The 22,676-nt window shown below is 37.3% G+C and overlaps 2 protein-coding genes across 2 annotated transcripts in view; one reads left to right on the top strand and one right to left on the bottom strand.

The window, feature by feature from the left end:
• The first annotated feature begins 484 nt into the window (after nt 1-484).
• On the top strand, nt 485-8,739 carry ACTR6 (actin related protein 6). The gene is made up of 10 exons (XM_031057541.1): nt 485-649; nt 2,322-2,390; nt 3,748-3,871; nt 4,655-4,790; nt 4,881-4,937; nt 5,610-5,708; nt 5,873-5,951; nt 6,645-6,816; nt 7,387-7,525; nt 8,296-8,739. The coding sequence occupies exons 1-10, from the start codon at nt 485-487 to the stop codon at nt 8,423-8,425; spliced, it is 1,170 nt and encodes a 389-aa protein (XP_030913401.1). The 3' UTR covers nt 8,426-8,739.
• Nucleotides 8,740-10,498: 1,759 nt separating this feature from the next.
• Nucleotides 10,499-22,676, bottom strand: part of DEPDC4 (DEP domain containing 4) — a 13,383-nt gene continuing 1,205 nt past the window's right edge. The window contains exons 2-9 of the mRNA XM_031057542.1: nt 20,872-21,298; nt 20,200-20,351; nt 19,491-19,677; nt 17,692-17,918; nt 16,716-16,858; nt 16,399-16,524; nt 15,076-15,154; nt 10,499-12,731 (exon numbers count right to left, since the gene is read on the bottom strand). Of these exons, the coding sequence (XP_030913402.1) occupies nt 12,514-12,731; nt 15,076-15,154; nt 16,399-16,524; nt 16,716-16,858; nt 17,692-17,918; nt 19,491-19,677; nt 20,200-20,351; nt 20,872-21,298 (1,559 nt within the window). The 3' untranslated portion in view covers nt 10,499-12,513. The remainder of the gene's footprint in view (nt 12,732-15,075; nt 15,155-16,398; nt 16,525-16,715; nt 16,859-17,691; nt 17,919-19,490; nt 19,678-20,199; nt 20,352-20,871; nt 21,299-22,676) is intronic.

Genomic DNA, 22,676 nt, shown 5'->3' on the forward strand with positions numbered 1-22,676 from the left:
GGGCCCGCCCTGCGGCGCGCTGCGCGCTGTGCTGCTCTGTGTCACGCTCTGTCCCTGTGTGTCACACCGTGCCCCTCTGTGTAACACGCTGCCCCTCTGTGTCACACCGTGCCTCTCTGTGTAACACCGTGCCTCTCTGTGTCACACTGTGCCCCGCCGTGTCACACCGTGCCCCTCTGTGTCACACTGTGCCCCGCCGTGTCACACCGTGCCCCTCTGTGTCACATTTTGTCGCTCTTTGTCACACCGTGCCCTACGGGTCAGGGTGGGGAGAGAGCCCCTGGCGCTCTTCCTGCAGTGCAGGGGGTGGTGGAGGTGGGGGGGTGGTATTTGGTTTTTCAAAAGGTGTCTCATCTGTACTGGAGTTGTCAGAAATTAAAGATTTCCCTCACGACTGGCTCCAGCTAATGGACAAAAGCCAAAATACATCAGCAAAAATATTATTGAAAATACACTGTTTATGAAAGTGGCGTAGAGAAAGTGAATGTGTCTCATACCATGTTTAATTGGAAACTTCCCAATCTTTTCCAGCGTTATTCCCAACTGTCAGTTCAGGTCAAAGACTGCACGCTTGAAAACCTTTACGGCAAATCAACTGGATGAAATTAAGGATCCCTCTGGTCTTTTTTATATTCTTCCCTTTCAGAAAGTAAGTAAGATATCTTCAGTTTAACATTAAAGCCCAGTGTAAATTGTTCTCAGGAATGGTTTTCACACTGTATGTCCCAACTGCAGGGTTATACGTAGTATCATACAAGAATCAGTCAGCAGTGTGAAGTTTAACAGTCATAGAATTGTTTAGGTTGAAAAAGACCTTTAAGATCATCAAGTCCAAAAGTTAACCATGCACTGTCCATGTCCCTAAGTGCCACATCTGCACATCTTCTAAATACCTCCAGGGATGGTGACGCAGCCAGTTCCCTGGGCAGCCTCTGCCAGTAGTTGCCTGTTCATGACAAAGTGTTTCTAATCTAAAGGCCATTGGTAACTTAAGGCCATTCTCTCTGGTCCTGTCACTCGTTACCTGGGAGAAGAGACCAACCACCACATCACTACAACCTCCTTTCAGGCCACTGCAGAGAGCAGTAAGGTCCCCCTTGAGCGTCCATTTCTCTAGACAGCCTCCCTCAGCTGGTCCTCATAAGATTTGTTCTCTGAACCCCTCACCAGCTTTGTTGCCCTTCTCTGGACTTGCTTCAGTCCTTCAATGTCTTTCTTGTTGGGAGGGAGCCAAAACTGAAAGGAGGATTCAAGGGATGGCCTCATCAGTGCCTGGTGCAAGAGGGCAATCCCTGCCCTGGTCCTGCTAGCCACACCGTTGCTGATACAGGCCAGGATACTCTTGGCCTTCGTGGCCACCTGGGCACATGCTGGCTCATGCTCAGTGGCTGCCAACCAGCACCCCCGGTCCTTTTCCACTGTGCTATGTCCCCACCACTCTGCCTCAAGCCCATAGTGCTTCATGGGATGTTGTGATCCAACTGCAGGACCCTGCCCTTGGCCTTGCTGAACATGGTAAGATTGTCCTCAGTCCATCAATCCAGCCCATCCAGAAATCTTTACAGAGCTTTTCTACCCTCCAGCAGATCAACAGTCCTACCCAACTTAGTGCTTTCTGTGAACTTAATTGAGGGTACAACCCAATTACCTTGTCCAGATTGTTGATAACAGGGACCCCAATACTGAGCCCTGGGGAACACCACTGTTGATGGGATGCCAAGTGGATGTAGCCCCATTCAGCACCACTCTCTGGCCTGGACGTCCAGCCAGTCTTTTGCCCAGCAAAGAGTTCATCCATCCAAGGCATGAGCAGCCAGCTTCTCCAGAGAATGCTGTGAGAACTGCTGTCAAAGACTTTACTGACTTTGGCAAAGTCCACGTAGACAACATTCACATCCATTCCCTTCTCCACTCAGTGGGTCACCTTGTCGTAGAACAACAAGTTAGTCAAGCTGTAATAAACCCATGCTGACTGGACCTGATCACTTGTATGTCCCCTACATGCTGGGTGGTGGCACTCCAGGTAATCTGCTCCATAATCTGCTTCCCTGGCACTGAGGAAGACTGACAAACTTCTGCCAGAAACAATAATGTATACAGAAAACATCATATACATTGTTTTTGTAGTACAGTTATCAATGGGGAATATTTGTAACATACCTTAATCCTATGTAACATTTACTCCTTAGTCTAAAAATGTAAATTTAGACATTTTAACACTCAGATTTTTTATATCACCAGTCTCAATTGTTGACTTTTTTTTTTTTGAGTATGATTTTATTTTTCCTAAATAGTGTAAATCTGTTTTTAAATTCCTACAGGGTTACTTGGTGAACTGGGATGTTCAGAGACAGGTTTGGGATTATCTCTTTGGAAAAGAAATGTATCAAGTAAGAGCCTTTTCTTAACTATGTAGACTAAATACTGACTAGTGGAATTAACAAATACTAAGTAGAACAAGTGATCTTACTGTTCTTTTTGAAAGTGCTTTCACAGGATTTAAGTTTTTGCAAATGTTGTCTTACTGTTCTTTTTGAAAGTGCCTTCAATTAGAAATCACAGGATTTAAGTTTTTGCAAATGTTTTTGAGTTCTGGTGTAGAATTTTGAAAATTATTTTAATTTTTTAGTCTTGTAGGTATGTACTGTTACTGAGTGCAGCTCACATAAGAAATTAATATCAATATAATTAAGAGGTCAAGTTAATAAAAAATAATTACAGACAGATACAATGTAGTTAAGAGATCAAGAAATAGTTAATGTAAAAGGGAGGGATGAGCTGGGTCAGTAGGCCAAAATACATACACATTTAGTAATCATCTTTGGCTAGCCATTTTCTACACTTGAATAACTTAAATGTATAAAATATAAATATCTGATACTTTATTTTTTTTCATATCACACAAGCTGGATTTAGCACAGGAAGTGTATTAAGACTTTCTTTTAATTGTTTTCTTTTAAAAATGTTACATTTTCTGGAAGTTCTTGAGTTTTTTCTAACACCTGTGTATTGAGAATGAAAGTAATGCCTCAAATTAACGTAGTCTCTTTACATTTTTATATTTAAAATATAAAGTGCTGGCATTTGATACATACATTTCATTCTAGATTTGGAACTGTATTCAATGTTGTCCTGGTGTGGAGAATTTCTTTTCAATTCTTCACAAGTGAAGACTACAGAGAGATAGAGCTGATAACGTTTTTAAGGCCACATCCAGTTATGGTTGAAGTAACCCTACTAAGTCCTCTCTAAAAGAGTATTTGAGATACTGGCAAATGTGGGAAGTCCAAGATCTTTTGCTGACTTCACTAGAGGTCACTGGGTGTTTTATTATTGATTCTTCACTGTACAGGGCTTTGTGCAAGTGCCGAGCTGTCAAGGAAACTTATTTTTCTGTAGCTGACAGGAATGGTGTAAAGTATTTTACATTAAAATTATAGTGTTCCTTTGTGGTGTCTCTTTAAAATGTTGGATTACAATTTGTAAGAATCAAACAGAATCAGGATATGTATGAAAGTGTTGCCTTCTATTATGTTTTTTACCCATTAATTAGATAAATTTGTATCACTGATCATGAAGCCTTTAAAAAAGCTAAAATATTCTAAGTCTAGCTTCTACAAACAGATATGGCAAGTGGTAATCATGGCTTCAGATTTACATGATCTTCCACTGCTGCAAAAGATGGTAAGGGATTTTTAATTAATTTTTACCTTTTATGTACAGACAACCTTAATGTGTTTTTTATAGGTGGATTTTGTAGATACCAATATAATTATTACCGAACCTTATTTTAACTTCACTTCAATACAAGAATCTATGAATGAAATCCTATTTGAAGAATATCAATTTCAAGCAGTTCTTAGAGTAAATGGTGAGTATGTCTCCTTCCAGTTTGCATTTATGTATTTTGAAGCTTAACCCTTCAAATAAATGAATAAGCAAGCACACATGCAGACACACACACACACACACATATATATAAATAATGTATATAAATAAAAATATTACTTCGGTTGCTTCCTGGCTCTTGAGTAGAAGTGGATTAAACATTTTAAAAATTATAACTTTTACAAATTCCAGCTGTACTGTTGTACTACTTTCTAAAGAGTGTCATGGTATATAATTACAGGAAATTTGAGGAGAGTAAGGATGACAGAAATAACAGATGGATTTTGGAACAGGATAACATTTAAAGAATTCTACCAAAACTTTGCATGAAGTCTTTGATAGCTTTCCTTTTTTAGGGGGCAGGATTGGTTTTTTGTTTGGTTTTGTTATGTGTTAGCAAATAAAATGCAGCATTACAATTATGAAATGTATTGTGTCTCAAAGGGAACGTGTAAACAACCATACCCTTCTGACAGGTAACTGGACACAGCATACTCCTTTAGATAAGTTTCTAGCATGATCAGTGTGATTAGACTTTAGAGGAAATGGAACATGGACTGGAATTCCTGAAAAAGATTAAATAGGGCCATATATAACACTTAATTTTATCCACTGCCAAAGTGAATTAATGCAGTGGCTGTATTACTATGTATTGAGGTCTTGAAAGTCTGTCAAAGGCATTTAAAATACGAAGCAAGTACACCTTCATATCACTGTAAATTCTAACTGTTCATATAAAAATGGAATTCAATTTTTTGTATTTCAGCTGGAGCTCTTAGTGCACACAGGTATTTCCGGGATAATCCATCTGAGCTGTGTTGTATCATCGTGGATAGTGGATACTCTTTCACCCACATTGTACCTTATTGCAGAAGTAAAAAGAAAAAAGAGGCAATCATCAGGTATACTGCGGTATATATTTTCTAGAAGAACTGTTTGCTGTGCCTGAAGTTAATAATGACAGAATTCCTCATGTTACTCTTTTTCTGTAGGATTAATGTTGGAGGGAAACTCTTAACCAACCATCTAAAGGAGATCATCTCTTACAGGTAAAGAATGCTAATTTTCACTCTGAAACTTGGTATGAAATGAGTTAGAAGTTTATGGGGTATTCTTACTGGTTCTGTGAATTTTAGATTAATTGGTGTTTGAAAGAGAAGGGAATTTTTTGTCTGTTATAATCTGCTAGCTACCATCTTGACCTTAAGATCAAGATGAATTAAGATTGAAGAATTAGGCTGTTATTTTTCAAAGTGCCAGTGCTTTTGAAGTTGTTGAGGTTACCTGTGTGTTCACAATTACACAAGTCTTAACATATTTTCTGAGGTGTCTCAGTAGATCATCAGTCAGTTTGCTGACTGATTGTATCAATACTGCAAATAAAATGCAGTAGGATCAACCTTTCATTGGGATTCTTCAGCTTGGAAGTTTATCTAGGTAAAGGTCTTTACCAAAGAGCTACTGGCAGGATCACAGCTGCGCTTGTTAGCAAGACAGTGGGCAAATGCAGGTTGATGTATTTACTGAACTGTGAAACAGGACAATATTAAGCTCCAGTAGGCCAGGAATGCTTTTGTAAATTGAATAGAAGTTTAAATATTGAGGCAGTATCTTCCTGTGGCTGAAAAACAATGGTTGCTCAGTTCCAGAGCAAAACTGGACAGGAAAAGGAACACTTAATTATTCTCAAACTTCTGTGGTTTTGGTTTTTGTGTTCACAGGCAGCTACATGTTATGGATGAAACACATGTAATTAATCAAGTGAAAGAAGATGTGTGTTATGTTTCTCAAGACTTTTACAAAGACATGGACATTGCCAAGTATGTATGCGATGGTACTAAATGTAGAATAATCTGTTTGTACAAACAAAACTATACTCTTAATCAGAAAACTTTCCAGTTAAGTTAAAGAAGTCTTGTTAGTATAAAATAGCTGGAATTTAGAACTTGTTGTTTATTCTGTTGAATTTTACATTATTTTTCAGATTGAAGGGAGAGGAAAATACTGTAATGGTAGATTATGTTTTGCCAGACTTCAGCACAATCAAAAAAGGATTTTGTAAGGTAATAATAATTCTGAAGGTTTTTTGGCTGTTTCCTGCACAAGTTTAGTGGAGAGGTTAAAAATACTCCCTTTTTTCTAATACTGTACTGTAGCATCTTTGTTGCTATGCATTAATTGGTAAAGTTTTTCCTCAGTAAATTGGGATGACAACAAAATACTGTTTTTTCAGCATAGCATTTTATGTTCTATTATTTAACAGTTGTCGCTTTCTCTGTTTGTGCCCTGTCATATAACTTATCCATATCATTATTAAGATTTTCAGCATTATGTTAGGAAATGTTTTCTCTGCTTTAATGTTTTTTTTTTGTAAGTTTCTTAGAATTACATTTAAACACCCAAATAATGTTGAAAGTTCAATGTTAGAGAAGAGCCTGAAATACCAGTGAAGACAGTTTAACAGTTTTATCTCATTTAATGAGCCAGCCATAGTTTTGAAAGCAGTCCTATACTTTAAGGCTACTCTCATGCCTATGAGTTTTATTTTGCTTTGGGCAAAACTGCAGTTGGTAAGAGCAAAGTCACTTCAGATTTAATACTGAGTATGCATTATTCTTAAAAGAGTTGCTGATAGATAATATGACAATGGCAGCATACACTGCCTATCTCTGCAGGACATTAAATAGATCAGCTGAATATTCCAGGATGTGATTTCTTTTCCTAAGCAGTGGGTACTATTTATGTCTTTAATTTAGCCAAGGGAAGAGATGGTGTTAAGTGGAAAATACAAGACTGGTGAACAAATACTTCGTCTAACAAATGAAAGATTTGCAGTTCCAGAAATACTTTTCCATCCTTCGGATATTGGTATTCAAGAGATGGGAATTCCTGAAGCCATTGTTTATTCTATTCAGAATTTACCTGAAGGTATATTCTGAAAGTATTTTGAAAAGGACAGGGGGGTGGGAGAAGGAGAGATGTTGTAATGGCTGGGTTTCATTTGGTGTGAAACTGACCAAAAGTCAGTAATTTAAGCATCAAAGAGTAAAAACCTTTCTGACTGCTATTTGTCATAAGTAATACTAAGGCTTTCATTTCATAGATTATGTATAGGTAATTATTATTACAAAGAAGATTTTCATAGGTTTTATGATGCCATGTAAGTATGGCAGCATTTAGGCCATTAATGTACTCTTAAAAAGCCTGTGTCACTTCAAATGCCTCTTGAAAGGGGAATTGTGTTGGCAAATGTGAAATTTAATAAATACAAGAAAACAGTAGTTATCAAAGCCAAATTCTGAATAAGGGAGAACACAGGGTGATTGATCACCTTCTCATATTTCATTTAACTGATATGCTGATTAGATGATCATAAATTTTTGTATGCATATTTATTACTTCTGTTTAAATTCATAACAAAATTGGAAATATTACCACCTTTAATCTTTAGATATATGTTCCATCTCTTAACTACAGATTTACTTAATCATTTTACAGAAATGCAGCCTCATTTCTTCAAGAACATAGTTCTGACTGGGGGAAACACCCTTTTTCCAGGCTTCAGAGATCGGGTTTATTCTGAAGTTAGATGTCTTACGCCAACTGACTATGATGTTTCCGTTGTTCTTCCTGAAAAGTAAGTCCTAAACTAATAAATCGAATGGGCTTTATCTTTCTAGCAGAACAAACAATAAAGTAGGGTTTCTTTTGCTGATTAAGAAGGTAGATTGAGTAAGTGCATTCATTTAAATATTAAGTAAACAAAAACTGTGCAAGAGGATGTTTTAAATCAGTGTATTTTCAGACAAACCAAATAAACTAGAGATCACCTGCTTGCTCTGTACTTTATCTAATAAAGTTAAGGAAGTGTTTTTAGGATCAGCCTTTTTACTGTAAGCAGATAAATAAGACTGTATTGTAAGTATGTAAGATTAGAACTTAGTCTTTTACTTAGAATTTTCAGTATCTGAATGCTGCCACGTCATTATTAATATACCACTTCAGGGATTAGGAAGAGCTAGCATCTTTGTAGAAGGAGGGGAGACAAAACAAGTATATTTTGAATATACAAAAAAAAAAAATCTACTCTTTAAAAAGTATATTTAAGGAGTATTTTTAAATACTATTAAAGAATTATTATCTGTGCAAAGTAAATACAAAGGCATATCCATGTTGTTTCCTCTTCACACCTGCCTTCAAAGAGGCCCTTTTCTAAAACCCAAGTCAGCTAGCCCTGTTACAGTTTCAAACTTTGTCTCATAACTTCTCTGGAGCTGGATGGTTTGATTTAGCAATCAAAAATGTAGTGTAAATAGGTATGGCTAAATAAAAGTCCTGGGAATCATCACTGCGTATTTCTATTTTAAATGAATCTATAGAGGAGTAACAGTAATTTTCATTTTCCAGCCCTATCACTTATTCGTGGGAAGGTGGGAAGCTCATTTCTGAAAATGATGATTTTGAAGACATGATAGTAACTAGAGAAGACTATGAAGAACATGGACACAATATCTGTGAAGAAAAATTTGATATATAGGTAGCATAGTTGGATATGTTGTTATTCCATTGATTTACTCAGAATGGAATTCTTTGAACTACAACCTCTTTTCCATCCGCTAGGATTGTGTTTTAGCTTTCCTGTATTGAATTGGGTTGAGAAAAAATAATTTTAAGAGTTTAGAAATAAAGTTTTACAAGTGTAATACTATGAAATAATATGTTCACTGTAATTTCTTTATGTTTGTATCTTTTCTGATAGCTTCATTGATTTTTATTGCAGAACACCTCGGTGCATGAGGCAATAAAAATATCAAGTGCTTGTATTGGTGTGATGCTAATACATAGTGAGAAGAAATGGGTTTGTTTTTGTTTTTCTTTTTTTCCAGATGAGTATTATTCTAACTCACATACTCCACTAAAAGGGCACTGAATCTATCTCAGAAGGAGCCTTTGATGTTTCCTTTCCTGAAAAGAAATACATGAATTTTATTTTTTGTTATTTTAGTGAGTAGCTATGAGGGAAATATACTTGAAATGTGACCACTGCTATTGACAGTATCCTTAGGCTTTGAGAAAAGAGTAATTCGAACAATTCCTTTTTCTAAAGGGTTTTTAATTTAGTAGGTTGTGGAGTTGTTTTTTGTTTGGTTTTTGTTTTAAACAATGCCTGAGCAAATAAGCTTCCTGCCACTCCTGTCTTTCTGATAAGAAGGTGCCACAAAGGTGAACAAAGCTTGCAGTTGTGTCCTGCGTGATGACCCACCTGTGTCCTCTCCACACGTCCTAGATAAACACAAACACCCCAGAACTTGTTATTTCTGGCCTCAGAAGCTGTTACTTTGCTATCAGTTGTGCAGCATGGCATGCAGGAGGGGGAAGAGCCTGGCCTAAGAGCCAGAAGGCTGGGAGGGCCAGGCTAGATGGGGGTGCCCCACCTGGCCTGCCTACTTGCCAAGACAGAGACAGGCACTCAGGGTGGAAGATGGACACTGGAGTATCCTGTTGTGTTTCATATTCTCTCTCTTGTCTATCCTAACATAAAGCCAGTAAATATTCCTATGCAGTGCACTTACCTGGCTACCTTGCATAAGGGCAACATCAAAGAACAGCCACTGCTTCAGAGAGTGGGAGATGATCTTTCTTCTTGGGTGTGACTTTTTTTACTTTGGAAAAAGCTCAAGGTTGCGTTCCTCTAGTCTAACCTGCTGAAAGGAATGAAAGGGGTACTTTCCTGCTGCTGTTAGCAGCTATGTGAGCCACACAGGAGGCAGCTAGGGTATGAAGGGCATGGGACCAGCACCTACAACTTGTTGGACACAGATTGTAAGACTTTGTGTAGGACATGAGTAAGTCCGGTACACTGTCACTTGGACAGCCACATGGAGAAATCCTTGTGTCCAAGCTCTAATTTTTAACTAAGTGCTTCATGAAAGTGTCAGCATACTTTAGCTGGGACTTAAAGAAACCTACACATTCTCATGAAAGCACTAATGAACTTTTTGTAGGAGCAAACATGAATGCTCTGTGAATAGAAGCAAGCCTTCTTTGAAGATGACAGCACTTCTGCTTTGATAAGGTTACTGAAAAGTACCTTCACTCTTAATATTCTCTACTTCAAACAAATTCATACTGGCAATTAATTTGAGAGCTGTATGCTAGAAATCATAAACAGAAACGATGATTTGGAACAGGTCCCAAGTTTCCCTAGCACATGATTTTGTGCCAGATACTGTTAAAAATATGTGACAGAACTTTCTAAAGTGCAATAGAATTTTTCTAATTTTGGAATTTAACTGAAAACCAGTAGTTTATACTTCACCAAACCTATTCAGTGGGCCCTTAGATGTAAAATAAGCTTCTATCAACAGAAGATTAAAAGGTAAGCAGATCATCCTCTTAGGGTATGTGAATAAAACAGGGCTCTCAAGAGCTCTTCCTTTCATTTGCAGAACTAGATCAATCTTAGCTTCTTGTGCCATGAACTGAAGGGAACAACAGGGCAGCTATAAACTGCTGCTCAGAACATTTCCTTACTCTTTAATACCTGTTTAATACCCCCCCTGAGCTGCCTCTTCCTGATGAACATACTATGAAATGAAAGACTCATCACTTTTTTTACAATTATTTATTATATTTAAATTAGCACAAGAAAATTCTAAATCAAGTCACAAAGTGCAAGTTTGTTTTTTAACAACACAGTTTTTCCCAAAGCAATTCCCAGCCTACAAATTACCATGTTATCACCTCTGCCTGTTACCAGGTTTAGTATTTTAAGTAAGACACAGTAAACAGACTGAAGACAGAGAGAGAGAGCTATTAGGAAAAACAAAAAAACAATTAAAACCTCTTTCTTCTACTACTCAACACTAGAAGCACTTAGGAAACACTTTCCTGTGTACAAGTCTCAATAACCTGCTTCTGTATATGCTGCCTCTTCTGGGAGAATGATCAAAGCCCCACACAGGGTTAGAAAAAGAATACATGGCCCTGTAGTATAGGAATTAGGGCATTCACCTCTGAAAGGGGAAACTTGGATGTTTTTCCTCCTCTAGAAATTAATTATTTCATACTGGTGAGTCACACTTAAATAGCAAGTGCATAAACAGGGATTCATGAACAGAGATTTCAACGACATTCCCTAATTTCTAATAGGGCCAGGTAATTTAAATAAGGCCACTTCAAATATGCAAGTTAACTAAGTGCACAGGTAATAGGTTGTGTCGTTTGTATCTTACAGTGCAATGATTTCAATTTAAAAAAAAACAAACAGCACTTGTTCTAAGAAGGCTTTGGTATCCTGCTCACTTGACTATATTTGAAGCCTACAGGAGGATGGAGACACCTAAAGCAGAACAGTCACAATAGGAAAAAAAATCATTAAATCATGCTTATAGTGGAACTAGTCCAGCAATGGGGCCAAGGAAATTACAAAGTAGAGGATCTGTCACACAGGGAAGGGGCTGAGAGTGCTGTGATTGTTTAGCCCTGAGAATGCTTACAGGAGGGAGTGAAGAAGACTGAGCCAGACATTTCAACAGTGCCAGTGAAAAGACAGGAGGCAGTGCAAGAAATTCTGCCTAAGCATAAGGCAGTTTATTTTGGTTGGGTTTTTTCTTTTTTCTTTTTTGTGTGGAGGTAGGGTTTGATTGTTTGTTTTTAAATACTGTGAGACTGGTGAAAGTCTGGACCAGACTCACCCAAGAGGCTGTGGCATATCTGTTATTGGAGATACTCTAAACTCAACTGGAAAAGTCCTTGAGTAGCCTGCACTAATCAACTCCAACCTGGCTGGTGAGAGTAGACCAGAGGCCCCTTCCAATACCAAGTCTTTGAGCCTTTGTCCAATACATGACAAAATGTCTGTTGCAAGGATGAAAGAAGTAATGTAACCCCTATCACACTATATCACATATTCATTTATTATTAAAAAAAGGCTGAGAGAGCATGAAAAAGAGAAGGCTTTGGGGTGACCTAATTGTTGCCTTCCTGTACCTTAAGGGAGCCCACAAAGAGACCTGGAGAGGATTTCTTCAAAATGTAACTTTTCCCTTGAATTAGCAGAGGCTCAGTCTGCCAGAGTGGGGAGGCAGTAACAACAGGTTGTAATTACTGACTGTAAGCACGCACAGCTCGCCTGCCTAATAAATCCTTCCTGCTGCAGATTCAAAACCCACTGACCTGCTTCCAACTTTTTTTACACACTTTCTACACTTTTACAATACCCACAGGAGTCATAGTCTACAGTTTAAGATGAGATGAAGTTATTATTAATTAAAGATAGAAAAGATTAAAATCCCCTACTGACTATCAACCCAAGCACGGCTCAGAACATAGATGTGGCTCAGACAGAAAGCCATGGGGTTGTGGGACAGATTGAAAAAAGTGCCAAACCCTGAACTCATGGCAGCCCAAGCAGTGAGCTGTTACTACTACTTACAAATAATTAAGTATATTTTGCTTAAAAGATAAATTAGATTTAATGCTTTATAGCAGCATAGTAATTTTGATAGTTGTAGCTTCCTGAAACTGAAGATGTAAAGATGTAAGATAAAAACATTTTTATGAGCAATTTTCATGTGCCTCCTTCACTCTTTCAAAAAATATTTAAAAAGGCTGTATTGAAGTCTAACCATTTGGAGTACAAAATTCACATGTAGTTTTACAACCACTACAGTAGACAAAAGAATGGTATTTTTGGAATTCTTTGATTAATTTCTTCTTTTGCTTCAAAGGAATAGTAGGGTCATTGTCTATCTCTTGAATCAGTGCTAGAAGATACTGATTAGTTTGTTGCTTTTGATCTTCATATTCTTTAGCTGTAATGCGCTGACAGAAGGTGAAGCCTTTGTGAGAAATCAGAGGTTCAGATTAAGTTTCATACATCATGTAAAAGCCTTGTTTAAAAATATGATAAGAAACATAGGTATATTGATATTTTAGTTCAGATGTGATTACATCTACAAGTAATGTGAAACATACAGCACTCCATTGAGAATGGATAGAAATCTAAACATGAATTGCAAAAATGAAGTTGAAAAGCAGTGTTACAAGTACAGTATCTTAGAAGATTCTGTAGGGCAAAACAGGCCTACAAGACAAAGAACCAAGTTCTCACAGAGAAACCACAATGAAGAACATTACACAATAAGAATGGCTCCTTGCATTTGTCAGGATCCAAAGGTTCTCTGTGACTAAATCACATCTGTAGCAAGGCTCAGTACCTAATGCAAGTGAATACATACTTTGGAGAAATAGTTGCCTCTAAACCAGACTACAAAAATCAGGAACAGAATTTAGGAGCTTCTACGTGAGTAGACATCAGAGCATGGTTTGGGCACCAGAAGCAGAGGTGATGCAAGAGAGATACTTAACTCAGCACACCTTAGTTATTAAAAGGTGGTGAATCTCTGCAGTAAAGTACTGCCCTGCAAGGACTCAAGCCCCCTCACTTGGGCAGGTGAGTTCTGGCCTGAGGAAAGACAGGCATTCAGCTACTCCACAGACAGTTTTTCTCCCTATACATATTAGAGAGCAATTTGGTTGAACAAGTGTCAGTTGCCTAAAGGGGAAAGATTTCTTACCAATCCTTCTTTACAAACACCATCATCTTTAGGCTTCACATAGAGAGTAGTATTAACCTGAGCTGTCAAGAGTTTTCGTGTGGACCTGTCCCTTCCTTCTTCTAAAGTAAGTTTGTCAAACATCAATACTTTTGTGGTTTAATAGAATCAGATGAAGAAAAAAAGACAGCTCTTTCAAAAGGGAAGGCTTAACAATTGACAAAGAGATTAACTCTTAAAACTTCAGCATGGATCTTTAGCTCTGTGGTGTCAAGTGTCTTACTAGATTAAAACCAATTCCAGAGTTTCTCTTGCTGGTTTTAATCTTTTTTATTTCCAGCAGGCCTAAACATTACTTTCCTGCAATTGACAGACCCCTTTTCTTATTTGGGTCTCCCAGCCTTCCCTCCTGCTCCCACCTGGACTTAAGAAGTTCACCAGCTAAGAATGCTCAATAGCTCCTAGGAAAGGATTTGGAAAGAAAAGGGAAAATGACACCAGCATATGAGGTACACAGGAAAACAGGAATACGCCATGCCAGAGAGCTTACAATCAGATCAAAGTATTTCAACAAGTAGATGGAACCTATATGCATTTATAGATTGGAACCCCAAAACTTAGTAAGAAAAATGGAATATGGGGTTTCTGCTTCTGTTGTCTCTTCAGTGTGTCAATGGAGATCACACAGGCTCTGAAAATATTACAGACAGGCAGCTCTTCCCACTGCTGCTCATTTCTGTATTCTTTGGCTTCATAATATGTGATTCTCAGAACACTGAACCAGAAGGAATTTGGCCTCATTCCAGAATCCAACACAGATGGTAAAAGATTCTGTACCAAACTACTTCTCCAGCAGCTGCTGTATTATATGTAATACTACACAGCAAAATAACTTAATGTAATTTGTTTCCCGAGGGGTTTCTCTTCAGTGTTTAAGCACACAATGCACTGGCAATAAAGGAGTCAAAGAAGATGAAGAGTCAGAGAGAAATTCAATTATTTAAGCCAACCCTTTTAATCAGTATTGGCAGCAAGGCAAGACAGAATGTTAGCTCAAAAGAAATAAGCTGAAAAGCATTAACCCCACATACAGAAGGGTAGTGTAGCCTAAAATGAAGGCATTTGACACTTGGTACTAAGCTCTTAAAAAACTTTATGCTTACCCAGAAAAAGGAGAGAGTTCTTCAAAACACTTAACAGTCAAAACACTAAACAATCAAAGTCTGTACTCAAGGCATCTATCAGAACCTTGAACTACTGAATTCTGTGAGAATTTATAGGTGTCTTGTGGCAAAAATAAAAGAATACTGTTATTAAATACAAAGTCCTGACAAATTCCCAAACCAAATTAGAAGCAAATCACTTCAGGAAGCACATTTTGCACTACTATTTCCAGAAGAAATTATTTGGTAAAAAAAAAAAAGAAAAAATCATAGCAGATCCAAACTAGATTAATAGAATCCTTGCTCTCCAATATTCAGACCAGTTTTGCAGATAGCATATAATTTAGTGCATTAGCTACTAACCCCCCTAATGCATCACTTCCAACAAAGAAAAGAAGTCTACACACAATTATAGTCAACTGATTATACAATAATTTATATAAAAAATTTATTCCATCATCTACCTGAATTGATATCTGGATCTTGCCCTTCTAGCAAACTCTGAAGTCTCCTACTCGTTAGTTCCAGAAGAGTTAAAGGAGCCTGAAAATACAAACCAACAAAGAAAATATTACAAAAGCATTACTTCTATATTTTTATAATCTATAGCTTTCAGATAACCAATTAAAAAACACATAGTTAAATGCATAAGAATGTATAATCACATTTATTTAGGTACACATTCAAAGTCTCTCACAGAATTGCACTAGAATACATAGTTTTACTAAGATACATGTGTTTATTTCTGGTATTTCTGGCCAAAGAAATAGGAAGCAAAAAGTTCTGGATGCCATTTTCCATGGCAAAAACTGCAGTGTAAAACAAGCTGATTTCAGCTTTCACACAAGGTTCTCAATTGCAGCTGTCAGAGTGAACCACCATTCACTCACTGTCACTGCTGCACAGTTCTGGCCCTAACTCCAGTGGGGAAAAAAGGTGCAACCCTCATGTCAGAACGCTTAACACAAAAAGGAGGGATGGCTGTGTACTAACAAATATAAAACCCTCACTAACTACTTAATGCTTTCAAACAAAAATGGAGTCAATTAAAAAAAATAAAGCTCCCCCATGTCTCGACCTGAAGTCAGAAGTGGAAATCAATGTGTTGTATAAAAATAAAAACCAGTATTTTACTGAAACCAAATTTCTGCGAAGCTTATTTTTATAGGGTATTGTAAAGTTTCATCTTTTCATGTGTGACAATATGATGGGACATAAATTAAGATTATAAAAAGCCTGCATATTTACACAACTCATCAAGTTTAATAGAAAGGCTACTAGAATTTTATGGTTGTATTTGTTTTCTTCAATGCAGAAGTTAACATTCCAAAATGCTGAAGAATCTTTTAGAGGTGTCAAAGCTATACACATACACTGGGGTACAGCAGCATGCCATTTTTCTACCACTCAGAGTATGCCAGTGAACTTCTAAAGGAGACAGACATTGAGATACTTAAATATTTAGTAGGCATTCATTACCAACTAGGTACCAAAATGACTCTATAAAAATTATTAATATTTTAAATATTTAAAAATTATTAACATTTAAAATATTTTCCTAATAGAAACCATTCAAAGAGAGGATATAATTTATAAAGGATTGCAAAGCTCTCAAAAATCTGTCCTGTATAGTCTGGAATATCTTCTAACCCTGTTTGGCTGTACTATTAAACTGTAACAAATGGAACATGAAACGCAGTTCCTCAGACTTGCCATACTCAAAAAAAGGCAATTCATGGCATTTAACATTTAAAATGACAAAGCCAATGATGTAAGGAGAATGATACCTTGAAGAGCTCGGAGTGATTGTCCATGAGAAACTGAGTCAGCAGTTCTGCCTGTGGCTTTGACAGTGTCCTGTTTTGTAAGATGAACTTTGTACAAGTCTTGATGATCACAAATCTGTTCTCAAACTAGAAAAGTACCCGGATTTGGCATTAGATTGACACGGAGAGTGCTAGCAAAGACTAAGTACAACGGGATGCTATCACTGGGAAACAGATCACATGGAAAGGTTGTAAATGGAATACTTCTAACTAGACAAAAATTTTAGCTTTGCTATGACAAACTGCTATTTTTCACATTAAGCAGAACAGATACTTACTTGTTTTTGCAATCTGTAGCCCTCAGATTCTGATGCAATGGCTAGGAATGTAAGGAGCCTGTGAAGTTCTTCACTGATATTTGGTGCTAATAATTTTAAATAAAGTTGTAATGCCTCCAGAGCTTGATCTGTTTTTCCTTTTTCTGTCATGGAGTAAAACAGCATATCCAATGTTACTATTCATTTTCAGAGTCATGAATACTTATTTAAATCTCAATAATAATCTCAGTTTTGGGGGTGTTTCCTTCCAAACAAAATTTCATATTGTTCCAGTTACTAAAGGATTCTTTTCTCAATCCACAAGTTTTCCTTTTTCCTCCCCCACCAGTGGCAGGGTGGCAGCAGGCAGTGAGTGAGCAGCTTTATAGTACTTAGTTGGCAGCTGGGGTTAAGGAAAAACAACCCAATAGAACTGATGCAGCAGCAACAAAGCCTGTTTAGGTAGGAATTATCTTAAACTTGTATTTAAATGAAACCCCTCTGGTTTACTTGCATGCATACGATAAGAGGGTTCTTAATAGGCCCTTTCATAATCTTTAATAACTTCTATTACTAAAAAGGACCCTATGTCCATAACTTTAAAAACCTTATTCTGGTTAACAGGAAAAATTGTATAGCCATGATTTTAGTTTTATGTTATTACTTAGTAGTAGCAATAAGGCAAATTCTGACCTGGGGCAAGTAATTTTCACAAGGGGTGTAGTTACATACTGAGTTACCCACAGAGGTTGGTGAATCTCTATCCTTCCAGATTTTCAAAATTCAGTTGGACCAGGCCCTAAGCAAATTGATATAACTTTGAAATTTGTCCTTGTCTTGAGTAGAGCTTCATACTAGTGATCTTGAGCATTTCCTTCCAACCTAAAAAGTGCATCTGCAATGGCATTGCAAATGGTGTCATGATTCAGTCAATTGATACTTAGTGACTTCCTCTACACAGCTTTCATCTTTATTTTTTGTTCCAGGTTGCTCTTACCTATAAGTTCTATAATTCCTGAATGAACATCAAAATCCTGAGTGGCAAGAAGAGAGTCCTTCTTTTGACTGTAATACTTCATAATAACATCAAAAAGAATCTTCTTGTATGTATTCAGACTGCTGGGGTTGTTAGTGCTTTCAGGTAACTGCTGACTAACCATCACTAGGAATTGGTCAGGAAAATACTCCAAGCATTCAATTGCAGCATAGAGCCATCTGTCAAGCCTGTAGAAGGAAAAGGTTGTTTTAGTGCTTGCTTTAAAGTGCTCTACTCATTTTTATTCTCACAGATTCATAGAATATTCTGAATCAGAAGGGACACATAAGGATCGTTGCATCCATCTCTTAGGTAAATGGGATTGAATCTGTAACATTGGTGTAATTAGCACCATGCTCTAAACAACTGAGCTATCCCAGGGTCCATTTAATCATTTAAAAGAAAACTAGATAGAAATAACCAGGCAGGTGTAGTCACATATATGAACCACAATGCTGAACTGGCTTATTAAGCAGTTTTTGTAACTTATTTCACTATAGCAGTTAAAGAACCTGCTCAAAGCAGGCAACCTCGATATTTTTATGATGTTAAAGGCAATACACCTGAGATAAAGCCAGATCAAAACAAGCTGCAATCATGCAGGAGTGTCACTGCCCCCAGGAATTCAGCTAGTATTTAAAAATCAAACACCACCCCCACCATTACTCCAACACACACACTGAGAACCCACCAGGGCTAACCAGGGTGAAAAAACCTGATCTTTACAGAAGAGAAAAAGACAGTTAGTTTGAAAAAAGAGGAAAATCAAACTTGGTTAAATCCCAGAGGAACAAAGAAATAGTTTATTATATAACCTACTATAAAGGCATGAGTTTTCACAAGCATCTATTGTCTCTATATCTTAACTAAGGAAAGAAAATGTAACGTAATTATGCACCTAAAATTCAGGTGCATAATTTATTGTTGAAAGAAGCCAGAAGATCAGAGGAAAAAGTCTCAACCATTTCGTGCAGAAAGAATATAAAATCATAGAAATGTGTGGGGCAGAAGAACAATTACTTTTATCTGATTCTGGATGTAAAATAATTTGATCTGAATCAATGACAAGTTGCAAGTATTATTTAAGATCCACAAAATCTTATTTTTATTCTGGAGAACAGAAACAAAGATTGTGAAATTGAAGATAAAAACTGAATTAACTTGACAAAAATAGTAATTCCTAAGACACTCACATGAACCTTGACATATTCATTAGAAGTTTATGCAAGATAGAGATCAGCCTAAGTACACTAAACAGGAACACTACAAAAGTAAGAGAAGATTTAAGGAAAAGAACACTAACAACAAGCAGCCAGATTTATATTCTCATTATATAAGCATTCTTGAGTGCTACAACTTAGTTTCTCCTTTTCTCTTGCTAACAATAGATGCATTATTGACTTTGTATCTTCACACCACAGCCACCAGGAACTGTGACAAAGACTCAGAATAAAGTTTTCAAGTTATGATGTCTGTTACAGAGACCTAAGAGTAAAGAATCTGATCTAGAAACTAGGCATGTTTACAACATTCAAGGTTAAAGTTCTAATGTTTACTTGAAATGCTTAAATGTCCAACTGTTTAAACAGACACTTTTCGTGAAATCACTTAGCACTTCTGAAAAGAAGTCAATCACATTGCCACCCCTATTTACAAGTACACAAACATTACGATGTCCATTGTTCACTTAACACACATCTTTGATCAAGAATAAAATAAAGCCTTTACTAACAAATTAATTTAATAGATATGTAACTTACTCGGGCAAGTTTAAGCTACATGTAACCTCTCTGTCCAGGAAAGTATTTGAGATAATCATGTCTTCTTCTTTGCCAAACCTGTCTGATTTTGTCTTCACTGAAGACACCAAGATATCTTCTAGAAGGGGAACATCAATTAACTGCAGCAGTCGTAGCAGAGCTTGCTGTTTCCAGACATCTTCTATTACTGATACCATAAACAAACAAAAAACCCTCAGAAACAAGATCTTACGTAAACAACTAACCTTTGTTTTTACTCACTAAAGAATCTTTTAAGTGTTCAAAGAAAACATGGTAACAGCATAGTGTGAAGTTGCTGTGCTGGGTAAGAAGGAATCAAAATAGGAATGCTAAAAAAAATGTCTCCCCCATCATATTAGGATTCAGAATAAACTACTCTAATTAGTAGAAGAAAAAAAAGACAAGTGAAAAGCAAAGGAATCACATAATAAAGATAGTCTTAATCTTAAGACCTACTTCCTTGTGAAGTATTATTTTCATAAATAGCACCATTTTGCAAAAACATAACCCTGTTGTGTGTCCTTCTGTTTACAAGCCTTAACCCCTTTAAGGCTCATTTAGATATTTTGTTATTAGTGACTGGTTAAATGTAGGTCTCTGTGGAGCATTGTTGAACAGAAATAGGGCACTCACTATAAGATACAGTGAAGAACAATCAAGTTTTAAAAAGAAAACATTCAATCCTCACCTCCTTTTGAAAGCAGGCGAGTCGGTTCATTAACCATGATCTTTGGAGGTAAAGATGCATGAACATGTATTGATTGAAGAAGCTCCTCAATCCTCTTTTTATCAGCTGCTTCCAATGCTAAGGGGTTTGAAAGTGTTGTGCCACACTTTCTGCTTAGGGAGGGAAAAAAAAGATGTATAACAAATACTATTAGAACACATTTGGCTTTCTGTTACTTACTAAATTGCTCTCAAATCAGAATTTTAGGGCTTCGTTATATCTGGAGTCTATCCTGCTACTAGAATTCCTATCATCCACATCTGCTTTGTGGAAGGGGCAAGGATATTGATTCCAAATACCGTTTGCTAGTTCCACTTTGTTTATTGGCTTTCAGTAACTAGCTCATTCATGCTAAGTCTCAGATTTCAGCACAACTGATAGCAAAACCAAATTATTCCTAGGCTTATGCTACTGTGCCAGACTCTATTCCAAATAACAAATGGCAGATCAAAATACTTTACCCAAAAACACCTGGAAGCATCTACATTTTAGACATAATGTTTCTCAAAACTGGCACATACTTATCAGAAGTCTCCAACACCTAGTTTAGTCAGACATAACTTCATTTAAAGGTAACCCTCCTTAACTTTTTTTAAAAAAAGAGAAAAATTGGAATAGTCCAGAATAACTCACTTGGAACATAGTTTTGTTTTCTGTTTGCAGATTTGCTCAGGAGACAAGTTTTCATTGTCCTTATTCTTTCTTGGAAGAAGAGGATCAAGACTGCTGTTTACAAACCTATAGAGACTAGTGTCTGTGTCTTCAAACTCTGTCTCCTTCCCATTCTTGAATAAGTAAAGCTTGGCTCCAACTGGCTCAAACACTTTGTGATCCATCAACGCTTGGCATACACGGACCCCCTTCAGCCGAGAAATGTCATTGCAGCTTAGGTACATGCTTTGCATAAGATGGCTCAGTACCACATCAACAGCATTGGAGCCGGTGAAACAGTTTCTATATGTTTTCAGGTGTTGTCTACGTCTTTTGATTTCCACTTGATTGTGAAGGGCATGTATAATACTATTCCACAGCTGAGTTGCGTGAAAAGGACCATCGCAGCCTGCAAAATGTTTATATTAAGTTTTATAAATTTAAAACCTTTAATACTTAAAAAATACACTGATTTTAGTTTTATATTTTTTTTAAATATTCAGAAATCAGCTGAATTTTACAAAGATAAAGATACTATTTCATGACTCAGTCCTTCTTGTAAGTTGACTCACACCCACTATGGTAGAGTCAAAAGAAGAGAACAAAAATCCACTAAAAACAGGTGACAAAGGTTTTTTTTGTCATTGTTACGACCGCACATACTGTATGTATGTGCTGTATACATACACATTAAATCATTAGAGAATCACAAAACAGCTGAGGCTTGCAGGGACTCTGGGGTCCATCTGGTTTAACCTCCCTGCACAAGCAAGGTCACCCAGAATCAGGTTTTGAATATCTCCAGAAGCCGAGTTGTCCACAAACGATATCACTTCTCTGGGTACCACTGAAGAGAGTCTGTGTGAAAAACGCCAATCACTTGTTTTTAAAATTTTAAAAGTTTAATAGTAATAAAATGGCTATAAAAATAGTAATACAATTAGAGTAATAATAATTTGGACAATTTGAATTAGGACAATATGAGACAATAGAGACAAAGAGCTATGGACGTCCGGGTACCTTTTTCTGGGCAGCACAAGCCTGGAAAAGGACACCCGTTAATAAAGGATTAACCTTTAAAAACAATAGCCTGTTGCATACTCATACACTTCATACATGATGCTTAAATTCAATTCAAGTACAAGATTCTGTCTGGTCATCTTCAACTTCTTCCTCTGAATCCTAACAGGGCCTTCGAGGCGGGAAGAAGTTAGTTTCTTCTGATAAGAAGGCAATAAATTCTTTTTCTCTGAAAGATTTAGGTGTCCTGTGGCTGCTATCTTGCTGCAAGTCCTTTCTTTACAAAAAGCATCCTACATAGCATAGTTTCTATTTTAACATTTTTTATAACCTAAAACTATATTTAACACACTACTTAAGAGAATTAATACAGCATTACTTTCTAACACAACACATATAATATTCATTTTAATATTTGCGAAAAGCCAATCATAAAATGCTTGCATTTTTCACAGCCTGCCTCCATCCTCTTTGCACTCTTGCAAAGACACCCCCAAGCTTTCTCTTCTCCCGGCGGAGCAGCCTCAGCGCTCTCAGCCCCTCTGGGGAAGATGCTCCGAAGCCCACAGTTGATGCTCACACATGGCGCCCAGCTCAGCAGACGACAAACAAAAGTGTTTGCAGTGCATTAACCGCGCCTGGCACCCAGCCCAGCTCTACCAGCGGCGTCCCCCATATGCTCAGCTCCAGGGGCACGGCCGGAGGAAGCTCCTCTCCCCCCCGTCCAGCTGCCGCCCCCTCCCGCGGGACCGGCAGCCGGGGGCGGC

The sequence above is a fragment of the Geospiza fortis genome, unplaced genomic scaffold (genome assembly GCF_000277835.1).
Source record: "Geospiza fortis unplaced genomic scaffold, GeoFor_1.0 scaffold186, whole genome shotgun sequence".
NCBI lineage: Eukaryota > Metazoa > Chordata > Aves > Passeriformes > Thraupidae > Geospiza > Geospiza fortis.

What these genes read in the sequence shown, in the direction of transcription:
- ACTR6 (XM_031057541.1), top strand. Translation starts at nt 485, where the DNA reads ATGTGTCTCATACCATGTTTAATTGGAAACTTCCCAATCTTTTCCAGC. An exon ending in ATATTCTTCCCTTTCAGAAA is followed by an intron (nt 650 to 2,321) that starts GTAAGTAAGATA and finishes AAATTCCTACAG; the next exon opens with GGTTACTTGGTGAACTGGGA. An exon ending in TTGGAAAAGAAATGTATCAA is followed by an intron (nt 2,391 to 3,747) that starts GTAAGAGCCTTT and finishes TGTTTTTTATAG; the next exon opens with GTGGATTTTGTAGATACCAA.